A 19846-nucleotide genomic window follows, 5' to 3' on the forward strand; every position below is an offset into this window, starting at 1 on the left:
ACATCAATTCAGAGTAAAACAATTAAATGCACACAATATATTGAATATTGTGATGACGAAATGTTTTAATATAACTCTAAATATCAAAGGGTTTGGTCAATAAAATGAGAGGCTTCATATTTTTAGACACATTTATTCAACTTGTATAACAGTATTATAATAAACTTACTTAATACATAAACTTAACATAAAATACAACACAATTAGCCTAAACATTTAAACTTAAAATATAATATAGACTAATCCAACACATTTAAACGTTCGATTCATCTAAACACTTTTTATACAATCATATTTTATAAAAAATATTGTGCGTATAAAATGATACTATTACTAAATTGTAATACTTTATACAAAAACATCCATATAAACTAAGTTGAACACTTGGAAAACTCCTGTACAGTAGTAACAGTAATGAATAAAATTACATCTTTCTTGTACAGTTTTCTTTTCTTGTTTACTTAAGTGATAATTAACATATTAACATAAAAATGTAATAAAGTTGCTTATAGTTAAAGAGTTTTTAGCTTTTTCCACGCCATTAAAATTATAGTTGAGTTTGTATTTATGAAGGGTGTATTTATTTAAATGATGCTTTGGTGTTTTTATGTTTTATTTTAGTACGTATTACTTTGATTGAATCACAGTACACTTGGGCATTTAAAGTAATTGTTTTATTGATTTCTGATTACTATTTAAATGGTAATTGTTATTTATTGCGATTACTCCATTCCTCATACCTAACACATAAGTCAGTAACTTTCTATATTTTCCAGCAAACTTTGGTTGTTTTTTGAGAACCCTGAGAGATTTATATGCATAAATAAATATTAAAAGGGAAATTTATAAAATATTTCCAAATCAAGTTTGTAAAGCATCATGTTTTTATTATTAGCTGGAAACCCCTAAAACAGCTACACATTAAGTATTTTGTAAAAGTCTACCACATAGTTTTAAGCATAAAACTTAGTTTAGTTATTTTTCTTTACGTTTATCATAATTAAACTTGAAATTGTTTACAAGGAATTTTTTTTATAATCAAAAATAAATTATTTTAGCTATAAATTTCAAAATTTAATTTTCAACTATTGTATTGAAAAAATTAGATTGAAATCATAATAACTTACTAACAAATTGTTTTATCTCAGATAAAAATAAAAGTAGGTAAATTAATTACGGTATGTTTGAAAATTATAACACATATAAATATATGTTCTTAAAACCAATGAATTCACAATCTATTTACGTAATTTATTTTCCAACAAAGAATTTACTTATGTACTTCAGCTCATATATAACGGATGTAAAACAATTAAATTAAATAAAAATATATATTAAAACAAGCAAGTTTACAAACTAAATGATTTATTAGCATAGGCAAACACTTTGTAATATTGCAATCCTACTGAACCCTATGTACATTAAGCCTAAGCCAAGCAAGTGTATAATTGACATAACCTATAAAGCGTGCGAATTCGTTGGCAAGTAACAATGTGAGACTCGGCATCAATATAACAGTTATTTACATAAGATAGACTACCCCCGTTGCGGGAATGGACAGATTATATATTTTAGTCATAGCAACAACACCTAAAAGATAAATCACATAACAACAGTAAAGTCTGCAAGCCTTCAGACTCTTGCGAATATAGATTCTGGTGGGATCTTTGTATACTTATACACTCAGTTGGATCTGCAGGTTTGCTAACTTATATGGGTTTCAGTACAATCTGCAGCCTTGTAGATCCTCAAACATTACTAGAGTAGGTCAATCTCTTCTTTGTCGTTTATTTCATCTTGATGCTTGTACCCGAACGTTTCCAGTTCTAAAAACAATATTTTTATTCTTAGTAATACAAAATTTCATTCATACGTAGTTTTTACCAATTTTATTTCTTTTAGGTTTACAAATCATCATTTGTTGTTTTGAGAACAGATTTAGACTAACCTGCATACCTTTTAAAGTCACGATTTGGTGAAATCAGTAAGTTACCTTAAGTAAGTACCTTTAGTAAGTTATCTTAATCAATACTTTATATTCTGCTTACATTTCAAACCAATCATTTAAATACGCTATCCGTTTTCATATTTTTTTTTTACACAATCTAAGACACAATATTGCCTTATTGCACAATTATTGCCTTTTTATACGTTATGGCAACTCCTACTTCTAACTTGAACTCATAAAAAACGACGTTGTAAATATTGAGCTAAAAAGGCATCATACACTTTTAAAACTACAACTACCTGTTTTCTGCTAGGCTAATGATTAAACATAAGCATTATAATGAATAACGGTTACTGTTTTTACAATAATTTGTAATTTTGACTCACATTTCACTGTGCTTTTTAAAAACACCAAGATGAATTTTTAGATAAAACGATTAACACAAAAATGTAATTCTTGTAAAATTTTCAAGTTTCCATTTAATGTTGATGCTGATGAAATATTGAAATACATTACTTATAAGGGCTCTAAATTAATTTTCGGGGAAATTTAGCTTCGAAAGTTAGCAGTGGCACAACTGAGTATGGAGACACACAGAAGGACCTCTCAGTAATAACACCAGGCTCAGAGAGGTGCTCCAGTAGAGTAGAGAGGGAGGAACAGAGTAGAAAAGGTCTTAAACAAGAATGTGTATGGCCTAAAATACCTGTTTGAAAACTACTTGAGAGTACCATGAGTAAATTTTTATATCTAAAGCTTCTTAAGGACGTTTCAAAGCCAAATATTTAAAACATACATTTTTGAAGTCGTCACAAGTCTTCAGCTTGTGTTATTGATAAATTTAGGCAGGTAAACACAAATTAGGCAAGTGGCTTTGGATATGTACGACCAAACACTTTTTAGCGCAAATAAACTGTATTAGCAATGTTACAGGTACCCCGTTAGCTTGTCAACAACCTTGATCATGGCTAAGCATTAAAGAGTAATAATTTTGATATTAACAAAAGGTTCACAAAGGTTGCAATAGCTTATGAACCGTGATTTTTACAACAATGGTGTATACTTTTGTACCTTTTGTCAAAGGTAAAGGTAGGTAGTAGTTAAAACTACTACAACATACTGACTTTAAATCGAAATCGGTCGAGCGTTTTTAAATACGATTTTTCCGTTTTTTTGTGTGTGGGGAGAATTACCAATAAGATTAAAAATTAAAAGGAATGTCCGAAAACTTTGACGAAAACAATACTTTCTCCATACACAGTACTAAGTATAGAGGGAGAAAGAAATAATAGTTGTATATATTCAACAATATTAAAATGTATTGGAAAAATACGTTTATAAATATTTTGTAAGCCATTAATGTTGGAAAATATGTATTCAATCGTCAAATAGAATAAAATTAATAAGGACTTTTAAATACTTCCCTAAAATTATACTGTATATTTTCATACATTTTTAAAGTTTTTTTTAGTATTGCAGTTAGTAAATGCATACACCAGACTCATCGGGATGATAATCCACAATGTAATTACTTACGAAAGTAAGTAATAATTGACGGTAAGTATAGTACATAACCATAGTTTATGTAATTACTGTGTAATTACTTAAATATTATTCGTGTAGAAGTAATATTTATTTCGTTCTATATTAGGACCATAGACAACTTAAATTGGGGTTTGATCCACCAGAAACGTAGCACCATGTACTCAAAAAGGAGTTATCTGTTTTGTGAACTTTTAACTATGGGTATTTTATTCGGTTAAGGTCATGTTTAAACCTAGAAGATGTTCTCTTGGAACTCATCCGTTGTTATCAGGATGCAGGAAAACTCTTAACAAGTGAGCAAAGTTTGTCTAGAGCCAAAGTGTCCTCCTAACTTCCCTTCAACTTTGCTCAACTCCTGTTGTTCTACTTATTGAAATATTTCAACTCTAAAGCTATCTTCACCCAAGCGTGTGGCTAATTGAATTAAGATTCTTTACTTATTTGGTGTTTCAGAAAGTATAAATAATATAGCATATCGTATATAAATCAAGCGTTTTGCTATCCTACTAATATTATAAATGAGAAAGTTTGGATGTATGGATGTATACAGTTTGTGACAAATAAACGCGAAAAATACTGGTCGGATTGGGCTGAAATTTCGTATGATGATAGCTCACATTCCCGATTAACATATAGCATTCTTATCTCAAAAGTCCTATCGGGTTCCGCCCCAGTGGCTCTGGAGTTTCCCATGTTAACCTTATGAGTAATCATATTTAAAAGAATAAAAGAATTTTGTCAGCTGTTTCAACTACACAAGTTGGTTCTATGATATTGATGAATAGCATTAAAAAGTTACAAGGTTTATCAACAGGGTGCAGTACTATTATTTTTTTCATTAATGACAACATCTATCCTATAAAGGCCATAAAGGTTAAATTATGTTTTTAAAAGGCTTATGTGTAACTATTTTATCAACAGATGTAAATATCAAAATGTTTCTATTTCGTGATCTCTTCCCGTTGCAAAGCACGGGTACAACAGCTAGTAGTTTAATACTACACCATTGTGATTAGTGAAACGTCAAATGTATCCAGAATACACACTAATCTTCATCCATTGCATGACGATTGATAGTATATATAGCGTGCCAGATTTTCTTTATAATTCTGATTATAATTATTTTTTTAATTCTATATAACACATTTTTTTTAATAGTACAGTAACAATTTTAATGGAGAATAAGTTTACTTTCTAGTGTGACCAGCCACCGAAGAAAATCACATTTTTCTCCCGTATATTAAGACTTCCCAGCTACAAAAGGAGGCTGAAGTTAACCTAAATTTACGCATCCTCCACTAAACCACATTCCTACAAACCCTCTAGAGATTCATTAATCGGTAACCTGTTAACATCTTTCCAATGTTTAGGTATCAACCATGCACTGAAATTTTAATAATGGCCTTTAACAACCCTACCTCAAACAATACTAATACTCTAATTATTTTCCAATTCAGTATGTCCCTGAAGCTTATTTTCTAATCCTATCATCAAAAGTAGCATGAGGCCAAAGACTGGGTTTTATGCATAAACTCCTTAACGATTCCTACCCATGAACTCCTGCTCCAACTCCAGAAGCTGTTGTCTCCAGCGAGTGTTATCGAACTCGCTCTGCAGACCACCGTACTCCACGGGAAGGATAGCCTGATCTACATATGAATGTAAAGAACTCAAGTCCTTCCCGTGCAGGTATATCTGGAATGAAATGAAAAAGTTACTTTCGTCACTAACAAAGATAATTTGAGTGCGCATATATTTTCCTTGATGCAAGGAAGAATATTAACTATTTCATACTGTCCTTGAAGTATAGTTTAAGGTATTTCGGGAGTGTTTTAAGCTGCAAATTGTTTCAGATAGCTAGCAAATTGAGTTAGAAACTCGTGCATCGTGCGTCTTCGTTGAAGTATAATTAGCAGGGGTATCTAAAACTTCCCATGTTACTTTAATGCTATACCATCAAAGATGAAGAATGTGGGACCTTAATACCTTAATACCTTTAAGTATTGTTGGTTGGTATCCCTACAATGTTTCTGATTACATTACATCAACAGTTCTTTTCTTAAAATATAGTTGGCAAGTACACCTGCCAACAACTTCCTGGAATACCTGGAATATACCAGGCTACCTTATTACGTCACCAAAGTTTAAACCCCTTTTAATAATATTCCAAATACTTTCAACACTAGTAGAGGCAAAGAAAATAATCTAAATTTCAGTAATATAATGTTAATCCATAAAGCATATACTTTAGACGGCAGTACATATGAATAAGTAGGGAGGTTTTTTTTTTGTGGGAGGAGGTAAAAATTCATTTACGCAAACTGAGATGATCAATTGTCTCTCAATAGTGCCAGACTCCCGCGGGCTCAATGACGTCGGACTACCAGTTAAAAAAACCCTCATCTCCTAGGGAGTGAAAAGGTTGAAACTAAAAAATAGGTATCTTACATTCACTAGAATTTTGAATAATTAGTTCAAACATGCTCTGGACTACATTCTACATTCTATGCATGAAAGTAAAGTTTACTTATACATATTTAGCCATTACACCTCTAAATTATTTATTGCAATAAATCTTGCTTTGTGAGCTTACCCTTTGTCTTATTTTCTCTTTCAGAAATGGTCTGAGAACTGCGAACACTGCGTCGAAGTAGAACGGTTGGTTGATTACGTGAAAGCCTTTAAAGCGGAGAGGGAACGTCTCCTACAAAACAATTTGATGTGGTTAAGGTACGGATTTCTTCAAATATTAAGAGTGTTCAGGTATAGAGGTACAATTATTATTCACCTTGGTAGAACACATTCTATTGGTACAAAAAAAATGAACAAAATCACTTTTCCATTGTGAATTACCGATTAGTAACCCACGTGTGTTTTCTTTCGAAATAAATTTCTCAATTTTGCATAGGTAGATTGCAGGTGGTGTTTTTCAACAGATTAAGAATTATACCCAAATAAAATATCAGTATATGGACTTGTGATAGTCCCAGCTTTACAATGATATGTAAGATGAGCCATTACGATTAAAATGAATCTTACACACAAATATTGTATCATTAAAATGTACAGATATGCATTTAATGTTAACCTTAAACAACTGTTTCTTCTTAAGTTTCTAAATATACATACATTTTCAAATTGTAATGTTGAAATTACTTTGATCACATTGCCAAATGTCTGTTTTAACTCTATAACAATTAATTATTACCCATATGATGATAGATAATGACATATGAACATTATACTGTCCATGCAATCATACATTTAAGCAGACGTTTTCAGTCAAATTGATAGCCAGTATAACAACGAAGATACCCGAAACAAAGACACTAAGTAATTAGACAATAACCACAGTCGAGATGATTCATTTGCGACAACCCCCATGGGGCCCCAATCCGAGCATTGTAGCTTATTGCTTATCTTCTTGGGGCTTGTCCTATTTTATTGCGACAGACAATTGGAAAAGCTTACCTCTGTAATATCCTAAGGATTTGTTCTGCCACTTGGGAATTCGACCGTTATTTGAAGCATTGTATATAAATTATGAGAAATTTAAATTATTACCTACATAGGCTATAATAATACACAATATTTACCAAACGGTTGTCCTATACTTAACAGTTTCTGGTCACATTAAAGATATAATTTTTTCACAATGCTTAATTTAGTATACATTTCTCAATTGTTGTTTAAATTTGGAATTTCAAATAAATGTATTATTATTTCTAATTGTAATCTTGTTCCAAACTTCATCCCCAGATAACTTTGTGTACCACTTTATTAACCCACTTATGCCTTTGTAAAAACTAATTAATATAATACTTTAGAAGCAGCTAAACGTGTTTACTTTTGAGCTTTGTTTTTACCGTGATTCCTTTGTTAAAATTATAGAATTTTTAATTTTTCAAAACAAAGTGTATACAAAAATTTGTTATCAGTTAACGTCATATGAAAATCTAATGCCTATATTAAGTTTCATAATGTAGGTATGATTAAAACCCTATCATATACGTGAAAGGAACAATATTAATTTGAAACAACTACTTTTAATAATTAATTATTGAAATCTTTCTGTATAATTGGATATCTGTGCAGCTACATTGATTTAAATAGAAAATCCTATCCTGTAGTGATTATTATAATCGAGTGTATCACTTAACCTCAGGGACTACAGGTACTGCAAATTTAATTAATTGCATTTTGATGTTGGTCACCAGATGTGGCTCCCTTCTATCGACCAGATTGCTCTTTTTGTTCCTTTGAGTATCACGGTTTGATTTAAAACTAGATCGTTCCTCTGAAATTAATGCCAGTTGTAATATTACTATCTATTTATAAATTACTTTTGCGTTTATTAATACATTAGTTACATGCTTTGCTGCGAGAAATGAGCCAAAAGTTACAAAAATAATATTTAACAGCAGCCTGTTGATTATTTTTTATATAAAACTGGCCACAACTTAATAAGAATGGACAGTCTACTTTACAGTAAGGCCTAATAATTTTACACACAGTAACCTAACCATTTATTAAGCCCTCTGTTTTGTCGGTGTAGTAGTAAAACAAACAATATACCTAATTGAGCAATACATTTTTCATGTTTTAGCTATTTTATTTAAACTTATGTTGTGTGTTTTAACAGCATTGGCATGTTTCCATGTGTTTTTGTATGGACACGATCCAAGTCTTGTCTTGTTACTTTCTAGCATTGATCTTTACTTAGATCTCATCAATAATTGATTTAACAATGACAAATATTACCAGAATACACCCATTCACTCAAAATATTCTAAGGCGAAAGCTAAAACCACTTGTTTACCCAGAAGTAATTTAATATTGTCAACTACCCTTGTAATTTCATTTCCAAAACCTTGTTCGTACTCTGCTGTGGGTTAAATTGTTTTCAATGTTGAGTGCGTTTGAATACGATTAGTGTTTTACACATTTTAAGGGAAATGAACCATGGACATAACTTACTGTTTTAACGATTTACCTGGATGACTTCAACAGTGCGTCGGGCGTAGTAAGGCGACAGGAACTTGGCGTGCTGCTGAAGACCGAACCCCGTCATGTCCACGATGACAGTGATGCCCCCAACCTGGGTCTCCGGCTCTCTGACCACGTGTTCTAGCGCCAACACGTTCGTGCTGAACACGTCCTCTACCGTGACCAGGGACGTGTCGACCTTGGCTGCAACCAAACATCACAACGTGTCAGTCTGGAGTCAGGGATGGTTTCGTGAAATATTTCAGGGATTTTCTATTATCCTAAAAAGGTATGTTGAAGATGTGACCAAGGGAGCCTGGCCTTTGTGTTATGGGAATGGACGGAAATAGTATGAAGAGTGTATTATGAATCTGTTTTGGATGGGGTGATATCGTGGACATGATGGAAAATGGATTTGTTTGTGCAGAAGGTAAAAGTTGACGTACATAATGGGTTGAATAGCTTCATTCCTGGTTATAGAGTCAACCATAGCTAAAATAAGATATTGTGTATTACTGCCCATCCAATCAGAGCTACCAACAGTCACTACTTCTAATGTACATCCCAAAACATATATACTTAAAAAAAAGCTACCTGCGCAAACATTACTTAGCTTATATATTTGTACGGAAAATCTCCTGTCCTTAAAAAAAAAGATTTCAGACTTATCATGATACCGTACTTACTTCATAAGTACTTCACATTGGGCAGAGGACCCTGAAGCGAAATAAGCCATTAACAAAATTTACAATTGAAATTTTTTACAAGTAATTGTACTCAATTTTACATACAAGTTAATAACCAATACATATTGTTCCACAATTTTGATTCGTAACATATCAATAAACAATTCTATCAAATTTTAAGTTGTAGCATACTAAGTCAATTTGAATGTAAACTGTGTGTGTTTTTTAATGTTTCGATAAAGACCACTCAATACTTGTTTTCTGAAGATTCACATCAAAACGTTGTACGTTAGTAGCATGCACGTAATAGTACGAGTGGATTCAAGAATATGCACGAACAGACCTATACATTGGCAAGGTTCACAATCAATTTTAGTTCTTAAGTTCAGTCGGCTCATTGTGTTTATGTTCGTGTGAAACAGAAAGGGTGACGACGAAGAAACCAGGTCTATCATATAACGTTTTTAAAAGTAGTAGAGATGTGCATTTGGTTATATTGTTTTATATACAGACTGTCCCAAAAGTCCCGGACCGGTTTAATATTTTCTAAACGACACCAGATAAATCAATAAGATTTGGTACACCAACACCACACCTAAAAATCAACTTTTTTAAGGAAATATCAATTTTCTGTCACATCATGGGGACGTCCCGCATGGAGTCAGAAGGAAATCTTAAATAGAAGCCTAGGTTGACATGTACATCAAATTAAAGGTATTTACTAGCAGAATATAATGCCACAAATTTGAACTCAAACGGACAACCGAGCCAAGAATGACAGTGGTTCAAAGATTAATTTAATTTGCATTGCTATTATACGCTTACTCCTCAGGGGGCACAAGCCCTAGGAATCGAAAGAAAACTTTTAACGTAAGCATAGGTCGATATGCACATCAAATTAAAGGTCTTCTCTAGTAGATTACAATGCCGTAAATTCAAGCTCAAAAGAACGCCTGAGTAAAAAATGGCAGTCGTTCAAAGATTCAAAATGGCTGATTTAAGAAATCTTTGAACGGCTGTCATTTTTTACTCAGTTATCCGTTTGAGATCAAATTTGCGGCATTATATTCTGCTAGTAAAGTTCTTTAATTTGATGTACATGTCAACCTATGCTTCTATTTAAGATTTCCTTCTGACTCCTTGCTGGACGTCCCCATGATATGACAGAAAATTGATATTTCCTTAAAAAAGTTGATTTTTAGGTGTGGTGTTGGTGTACCAAATCTTATTGATTTATCTGTTGTCGTTTAGAAAATATTAAACCGGTCCGGGACTTTAGGGGCAGTCTGTATATTGATTGAGTTCTTTTCCTTAATTCCACCTTCTAATCTACTGTGCAGCCCTTAACTAAATGTTTTCATATGTATCATATATCAAACAACCATCTTTTCTATATCTATCAACCAGCAAAACATTGCATGAGCTACTGCCCTATTAAGCACTACGTACAAGTGAGCTTTACCTTCATCGTATGTTTCTGTTGGTGGCTGTTGATATGTCAAAGGCTGAGCTTTTTTGGCAGCAGCAAGAGTAGTGAATTTTTTAAACTGTCCTAGATAAAATGAATAAGTAAGTACCCAATCTCATGATGTGTTCTATTAATTGTTATTTTAAGGCCTTTTGTTATGCCCGTTATGTAATTTGACTCATTTGTTATGCATGTGAAGTCAATACGTGTAACGATATTCATTAAAATGTGTGTATTTTATATTAATTTAATTGTTAGTTTATGGAATGATTTTAGTTTTTACATCCTTTTAATTATTAATTTATATTACTGTTTCACATATGATATACTATATTTTTTTACAGAAAATGCGTAATATTAATATTTTCTACCTGAATGCAAAAAATACATATTTGTTCCTATTGTATAAAGAGTTACGTTATATTAAAACCTTTTAAATATTAAAATTTTAACAAATTAATTATTTAAAACTTAGTTAATTAATTAATTAATTAAAACTTTCTACATTTAATTTAATTTCATGTGGCAATATTATAACTACTGTCGAATAGTAATTAAAAAACTAATGGTGATTTTGTTTATAGCCCTATGTTATCTGACTTGAATATCTCACTATCACAAAACACATTGTCACATTTAAATTGTATTACATTAAAAAAATAATAATTAATCAACAATTCATTACTGTGAATAAACTCAAGTCAGGCATATTATATATTTTTATGTCTTTCTTTATGTGGTTTAGAGGGAAAAATTATATTTTAGAAGCTGATACATGCAAGTTCTATTTACAAATTACTATAAAATATACTAATGCAATACAATTTTCGACCAGCTCTGTACTAATTCAATCAAAACAAACTAATTAATGAATAATCTCTTTTTCACTGGAAGAAAGTAAATCTGCAATGACGTGTTTTCCATTTAATATGGACTTGGAGTAAATGAGTCGTATAATCCATAGATATTAACATCGTGCAGAACGTAGAAATGAATTTGTTAAGTAAAATAGTTTTCTTATCTCTTTACTTTTGATTTGCTTTTACAAGGAAGACGAGAAACAGAAAAAACCTGTATTAGTATGAAAACATTGGCTAAAAATCAATAATGTTTTATGAATGTGTGTACCTTTAATATTATTTAATTTTTGGTGACTTCGGGTTTCTTGTATATAATCATTCATTACAACATTCATTACTTGTATCATTCATTACAAATTCTGATTTGCTTACAATTAATTTTGGTGTTGTTAATAAAATCGTTATTCCATACGTAAGTTACTTTAAAATTCGATTTAAAAATATTGACACCCATTGTTACAGAAATTATATAAGAATATGGCACACTTACATTTTCATTACATATAATATAGGCTATATGACATGATAATATGGATGGTAAGAAGTAAAACTCATAACTATTTAACAATAAATTTATACATACATTATTAGTTAAACCATTACTATGTTTGTAGCATATTTTATAATTATTCAAATGAACCAAATCATCATAAGTTTCAACTAAGCTACTCTTTGTTCATTCACAAATAATTTCCACAAAATATTATTTTGAAATAAAACTAAATGCTATTAGTAGGTAGATAGCCAGACCATACCGACTCTAAAGATGTAGACTCTACTGCCGTTGTGATCTCTGTCGTCCAGGACACACTGAGCATTCATCTCCAGGATGTGAAGTCTTTCTGATGGACGAGGGATCCTGAACAGCTCAGGACTTTCCTCCTTCATACGGTAGTACCTCTGTAACTATCCAAACACATCAATGTTCTCTATGACTCTTGGTATACTGTATTTACAACTAGTTAAAATTATATTATTTTTATGTTAGTATTAAAAAGAAACAGTTCTGCTTGGACTGTTTGTTGGTGGTAAAAGCAACACTAAAATGGCAAAGAGTCAAGAACAAACAAGTATCAATGAACAAAAGTTTTATAAATGAAATATTTAAGGTCAGGTATATACATAGTTTACATTTTACTATGTATCATTCTTACTATACTTAACAGTGTTTCTTTTCTAAAACTTGTGTCCACAAGCAAAGGAAATTGCTACCAAGCACTACAGAACTATAAATAGTTTTACCAAATAATACGTTTTGGACTTATCTACCATACGATACCGTATAATTAATAATTAAACCATATAACTTAATATAATACCATATAATACCATAAGTACCATAATACCTTAACTTGGTTTTATAATACAGTACCATATAACTTTATTTTTTATTGTTATCTTGTTAAAGCGTTAACTCAAAGTACAAAGTAAAAACATAATGTACTTACCAATATAAAATACTTACCATTGTAAATGCTTTAGATATATTGAACTTTCGAGCTCTGAGAAATCTAAGCAGAAAGGCATCGTCAGTGCAGGCGTGCAGTTCAGTGTCATCTAGAAAATAAATAAACCTTTACTAAAATACTAATTCAATTCATATAGTTTAGTTATAATAATTTAACATGTCAAATCACAATTGATTTCTTTAACGTATTTTTTATAAATACTTTTTTTCACGTCATACTTAGTTTGTTTTACTCATATGTAGATAAAAGTCTCCCGATATATATGAATGTTCAATAAGTCAATAATTGGCCCAGCACATGACATAAAAAAACACCAAAAAGAACATAAAAATTAAACGTTTGCATAAAGTAAGCTCATTTACTAATTTTGATAATGTTACGGCATGTTGAAGTTTCTAATTTTATTTGTTAAGCCAATTCGATATTTGTGAACCACCATTCAGTGTAACCCTGTTTTAAAGTACCTGTTGTAGGAGTTCCTTAAGTAAGTATTGACATAGATAAAACATACTCCCCCAAGGTATTGATTGTATTTTTGGGATATAATGTTCGTGAATTTGAGTAATTACAGTTATGGTGTGACTGTTTTGAAATTTATTATTCGTTTTTTTCCTACTGTAGATACATTTCCTATTTTATTCTTTAACTTCGATCTTGTTGGGATATACAGTTGAAGATTAAAATTTGCAATAAAACGTGATCCGAGTGACAGACAGCTGGATATTTTTACACTTTATAAAAGATTCACTCGTTCGTGGTATGTAGTATGTGTGACCTCACTACGGACTCATAATCCATCAAGATTGGTAAACATGACCACAGTTTGACGTTTACGCCGCCGTTGACGTTTTGACTGATGACAAAGCTAATGGCAAACAACTTGCGTATCAATGGCAGTGAATGACAGTTGCACAGCTGCCAACCATTAGTTGATTGGGGGAAAATAACCTTAGAATAGTAATTATACATTTTAATTAACACATTAGTCCTTAAATATGCGTGTACAAAATAGGTACATTCAGCTCTCTTAACAGTAGACACCTAGTCTGCTTGACACCTAGTCAGGATGCGTGGTTACGCTATATACACAACCGATTAAAGATAAGAAGTTAGTATGTTCAATCTAACGTGTAAAATCGTCTTGCTTATGGGATTTTCATGTTTTGCATATTTCAATGTACGTCAACGAACTTAAACATCAGCAGGCCCACGTCCGAGGAGCATGAAGTTTATGAATTGTTAATAGTAGTCATAGACATATTTGCATTATACGAAACAATACAACGTGTTGCACAGATGTTGTCATGCAGTTAAACAGTAAGAGCTAAATACAGTTTATCTAAAACAATCAAAGAATGAAATAAAAACTACTATTTTTCTTAGGGCTATTTTCTTAGGAGGCTGCTCCATACAAAAAGGTATTCTAGGTGGGAAGATGTAGCCTAGCCTACACAGCCTTTGAGGCTGTTTAGTTCCTTTTTATTTTTTTGTATAATAAATGTAAAAAATACAACAGGTTGAGGAAAATACTTTCAAAACACATAGGCCTATTTTCCATTTCAAAAATAACGCCAAACCTACTTTACAGCATTTAGAGCTCGTTCAATTGTTTGGTGTAATTTGTTAAAATGAACAAGGAATGCGTTCTGCAAATGGTTGTATGATTGACATTACCTGCAATTCTGAGCTTGAGCTCGTGTAGAGCTTCTACCGCAGCTTCTGGTATCTCGTTGAGCTCGACGAAAGCTCGCTGGGCCCACTCCCCTGGCAGTACAGGGAGTGTAACTCCAGGAGCCGCTACTGCAATGTACTCTGGCATATCTGTATTCAAACAAATATAAATGTATCTAAACAGCTGATACTATATACAAACATAAAACATCATCAGCTGTTCCCGAAAAACTATTAACGGATTTAGCAAATTTCTTCTATATGGAAGAAGCAATTTTTTCTGTCGTAGGCTTCTAGTTTCGCTGGCGAATGGCCGGATTTAACGGGTATCCATCTTAGGCCTCATCCGGTTATGATATGTGGTTCCTGACCGGTTACAATGGGGTATTTTGACGGCTGCTAAATGTTTGCCTCGTAATCGGGTGAATTTCACAATGCCTGTTTTACCGTTTGGTTACAATATAAAACTACAAGGAATACTTCATAAATATTTTTGTGTGTTTTTTTTACTCAACCAGTTTCAATAAGTCAATATAACAAAAAAATCATAAAAACAATCAATGACTTCATGCACGATAGCATTACATTAACTAAATATTTCTTAAAATAAGATAAATACCTCTTGGTCACCTTAGTGTTGATTTTACCAGCACATGAACCATTCGAGTGAATATAACACAAAATACTAATATGACAAACATCTTATTAGCTCAAAAAAAGTGAAGGGGTTCCAAAAAAGAGTTTTGCTAGAATTATAGACACTATTCTATGATTTTCTTACATATAAATCTTTGTTTGGAAGTTCCATGAAACAGGGAAAGCTGAAATGAGGATTTACGTTGTTTCCTGCTTCAATATTGATGAAACGTAACGAGAATTTAAGGTAATGAGCATTTCGACAAACGAGTTGGCAGTCATTTGCAGAGGACTTGTTTGTCAATTTAGAATATGAATCCTAATAAATCAGATATTTATGTAGAATACTCAACTAATTGCCTGTCATTACTGTTTATTAAGTTTTCATTTCAATGTGTTCCATTCTAATATTCGTTTTTCCATGCGTTTTTTTTTATATTTAATTGTAGGCCTATTCAATATTTTCATTGCCCTATTTGGTGAAGTGGTTTCACATACAATGTTAATTCACGACAGTACTCCCTTAAAAATGTCAAATGATTTATTTTCTATTTAAATAACATAATGTGTTATGACTACCTCGGTTTGCTGCTACAGGGAAGGCATTAACGTATATTTATAGCAAAAAATAGTAGATTAGTATGAGATAAATAAGTTCGCCATATTTTATCAAAATATATCTACTGTATAACCAAGTAAACTACAACACATCATGTTTCCCCATAAGAATTAAAATACCATTATTTCCAGGTTTTCCCCATTTTCTACTTAACTATTAGATGTACAGTAATTCTTTAGCATACTACATCATAAGGTTTTTACAGCTATATAAAATAAGAGAGAAATTGCAAAAATTTTTTTTAGGGGTGAACATTATTAGTAATTCCTTTTTTATCTCACCTAGAATCTTTTCATAAAATCCTCCATTTTTTGTAATTTAGGCTATAAATATTAAAATGACCACCATTTTGAAAAATAAATTTTGGAGGTTATATATTTTTTAAATAGATTATTATTATTTGATAAACCAAGGGATAGTATTAATTTTAATTGCCGTCGTAATATATAAAGTACTTAAATATATAAAGCTTTTAATTATGAATGTGTATATTATATTACTATTTTTTATTAAAAAAACAACAACTTTTCATTCCAAGCATTTTTAATTTACAAATAAATTAAATGAAAGTTTCTAATGACTTTGATGCGACTGCATTTATAGTTTGGAACGAATTTACCGGAGTCCATTAAAAAGGAGAACTTTGTTCAGTAACACAAAACTTGTAATAGTCTTTGTGTTTTTCTTATGTCTGAGACGTGGTTTTTATCAGAGAAATTAAGAATAAATCAAACATAGTATTGCGAAATTGATAAATCAAATAGCGGAGATAAAAATTACAGAAAAATCTTAGTACGTGGTTAGTTGTTTGTAGACAAGAAAACTCTTCACGGCTGTTTAATGAAAATTTATACATTTGTACATATTTAGGCATTCCTTTATGTTTGAAAAACTGGTAATTAGTTTAATTTATTAAATAACTAAATAACTTATTAAAACTAATTAAATAACTTACTTTCGACATTTTAGACACCTATTAAATTTTCAATTGAAATTGATACTTATGTTAACTACCTCCAAAAACATTCACACCTTATATTTATTATGACAACTCAGTACACCATTAAAGTACTGTATCATATAAATGCATGAAAGCACTATAAAAAAATGTTAATGGATGTCAAGTTTAATAAAAGGCAGGGAAGCTAGGAATTGAACTATTCAGAACAATATTGTACACACAGCAACTTCCCTTGGGTCTTACTTATCATGCCAACAAATTCTGTGAAGCTCTGATTGTGTACCGTTTAAACACACAGGGGTGACTAATTTTTCACCCCTACTTTGCAAATACATAACATTATAGTGCTGAATAAAAAATATTTTATTTGAAAAGATTTTTCAAATTAATCTTAGAGCTGTAATTTTATCGTGATAAATTTACAGACGGTTTTGCTACAACAAATTCGTTTTTAAAGGTTAAAATAGTGTTTTACCTATTTGTAAATACTGTTTGGAATCTGGTATCGAATAGCTTTTGGCCCAAAATAACTTTTCAATTTGTATTCGTATCCATTGTTTCCAGGAATCATTTTGACCCTCTGATTGGTAACCAAACTGTTTCCATCCTTGTGTTTTCAAGATACGAGTTTTTTCCAGTACCTTATCGAACTAGACGGACCATACCAATCACATTTTACCAGGGTTGGTTGAATGACATTTAATTGGGACTAGAGACCCTTACTGAACGGGTCAGTTAATTGTTAGAGACTAGTTAACTACTCCTGATGGATCTTGTTGAGGCGTTTTTAAGAACGACACTTTAAATTCACTTTAATTTCTACATCACATTGTTTTATGCATACCCTTTTAAAAAGGAATGCCTTGTAGTTTTTAACAAAACAGATATTTTTAAAACGTCAAAAGGAACTTATAACTTTGTTTTAGTTTATGAGTAATGTAAAAGTACAGTTCCATTATTTTATTGGTTATCTTAGTTATCTGAATAATATAGAACTTGAGAAGATTGACATTAATTTCAATCAAACAGAATTAATATATTACGATTTATGTAACAAAAGGTATAAAGTAATCCGGAGATCACGCATATAAATGCATTGTGGCAATTTATAAAAATAACCAAGTTAAGTTTCAGCGTGAAATGAAGATGTATTTAACGTTAGCCTTCAAACTAATATTTTTAAGGCTCAAGAAAAAAATTTAATTGGTGTGTCAGTATTGAATAATTAATAGACCTATAATTAGGCCTATTTATCGCGATTCCCTTTTTTTATAAAAACATGTTTTTAAATATATTTTTACTTGTATTTTGTGCTTAAGATATATATTCAACACCCTGATATTTTATTAGTATACACCTATATTATGTGATAATTACAGTAATTGAAGAAATTATTTTTAGCTCAATATTGTATAACTACTAAACATATTATTACATTAACCATTCTTGTAATCCTAACTTGCTCCTCTTAAACGTATCATCCCTTACACAAACAGGCTAATAGGATCACTGGTAATATTGATTCACAAGTGACCCAGATATTCGGCAAACATAACCTTAAATACTCAACATGGCTGACATTTTACTACCTCCTGCAGTTTTATAATTGTATTCCTTCTTTAGAGCTGAGGTAATATAGTCGAATGTTACATTTTATGATATTAAACGAAAACTAATTTAATATATTTAAGATTTTTAATACACGCCCTATTAAGATTGTATTTAAGTTACAGTGCTACGATAGGGTACAATTTTGGTTGAAAATTTGACTAGTTTATTTTAAAATTTCATTATTTAAAAGTTACTTTGCTTCACTAACTTTAAGTCGTCAAAACGTTAATTCATTACAGTGAACCCATCGGGGTTGTTCATATTAATAAAACAAATTGTCTCCATCCTAACTTGATTGACGCTATAAAAGATAAAACAACAACAGTTCATTTACCTAGTTTAAAATTATTTCAATGCATTATTAAAACTTTAAACAAGAATTTTTTACATCGTTTTGAAATAAAAATCTAAAATGACCCTAGAAATGTTTAAACGTTATACATACTTGTTGCTGCTGTACAAATATAATGTCATAAAACTCTGCTACTTTATCCTAAGGTTTTGGTTAACTATAACATGTTTATTCAAATTTTAAATATTTTAAAATGTAATCAAATACATGTTTAATGTAGTAACTAACCTAATATACAATATTTTTTCAACGCCAGAATAAAACTCTCAGTATTTAGGGATTTATCTTTACTGCACAGGCAAAACTACTGCTTGTTTTAAACTTTTTAAAATATGTGGTTACCTAATTATGTCAAATCCATTGTATAAACAGGTGTCAAATACACGATGTTCTGCAGTCAATCGACTTTAGAACACTGAAGGCGCCATATTAGACTGGCTTGGTTGGATCAATAGACTCGGTGCTGCCAACTGTCGAAAGTTAGGAGAACTATGACGAAATTCTAGTATAAAGAGAATGTTGTTCTGTATTATTTTATCGTATTTACCAATAATGAAAAATGGATGTTATGATATATGATGTAAATGTATATGATTCTTATAATAGTGTACTGTATACACGTTTGGTGAAGGAAACAAAGCTTTAATTTAACTTAAAAGATATAACCCACTGAATTCATTGCGAATAGAGCCTAAGAACATTATATTCGAATTTCAATAATGTTATATCCATCCAAAATATGGACTAATGATAAGATTAAATGTCTTTCTGAACATAAGGAGAATAAGGAGTAATGATATATAATTTATTATTAATTTTTGTCTTCAGCTATTTTAATATTAATATTTATAATACGTGAAGCCGTTTTTTTTAACTACTCCAATTTCAGCGTTTGAGGTGTCAAAAACGTCGTCTCTATTTTTTGTAGTTTTGCAATAAGGTTTTTTAATTTTAAAATATTTACCTTTAATGGTGTGAGGTGCTCTCAACGGTCGATTTTTCGTACTATTCTTCTTGCCATCATAACGGCAAGG

At 31.0% G+C, this 19846-nt stretch overlaps 1 protein-coding gene across 2 annotated transcripts; it reads right to left on the bottom strand.

Moving 5' to 3' along the window:
- Positions 1-1177: 1177 nt before the first annotated feature.
- On the bottom strand, positions 1178-19230 carry LOC129001434 (clavesin-2-like). Of its 2 annotated transcripts, XM_054428693.1 has the most exons (9): positions 19155-19230; positions 14637-14783; positions 12959-13050; positions 12249-12399; positions 10628-10717; positions 8487-8683; positions 6087-6197; positions 5044-5188; positions 1178-1826 (listed from the first exon to the last, which is right to left on the bottom strand). In XM_054428693.1, exons 2-9 carry the CDS (start codon positions 14779-14781, stop codon positions 1759-1761), a joined length of 999 nt encoding a protein of 332 aa, XP_054284668.1. In that variant the 5' UTR covers positions 14782-14783; positions 19155-19230; the 3' UTR covers positions 1178-1758. The 2 variants fall into 2 exon arrangements, with proteins under 2 accessions (XP_054284668.1, XP_054284669.1); XM_054428694.1 differs by lacking the exon at positions 10628-10717.
- Positions 19231-19846: the final 616 nt, after the last annotated feature.

This window comes from Macrosteles quadrilineatus, unplaced genomic scaffold (assembly GCF_028750875.1).
Source record: "Macrosteles quadrilineatus isolate MER2022 unplaced genomic scaffold, UCM_ALF_1.0 Scaffold_8__2_contigs__length_117827958, whole genome shotgun sequence".
Taxonomy (NCBI): Eukaryota; Metazoa; Arthropoda; class Insecta; order Hemiptera; family Cicadellidae; genus Macrosteles; species Macrosteles quadrilineatus.

Bases quoted from the DNA above. Each gene is read 5' to 3' on its own strand.
- LOC129001434 (XM_054428693.1), bottom strand. From the start codon at position 14,781: ATGCCAGAGTACATTGCAGTAGCGGCTCCTGGAGTTACACTCCCTGTA. The intron at 10,718-12,248 runs GTATGGTCTGGC...CATTTTATCTAG, and splicing joins AGTCTACATCTTTAGAGTCG to GACAGTTTAAAAAATTCACT. The intron at 6,198-8,486 runs GTAAATCGTTAA...ATTGTTTTGTAG, and splicing joins GCACTGTTGAAGTCATCCAG to GAGACGTTCCCTCTCCGCTT.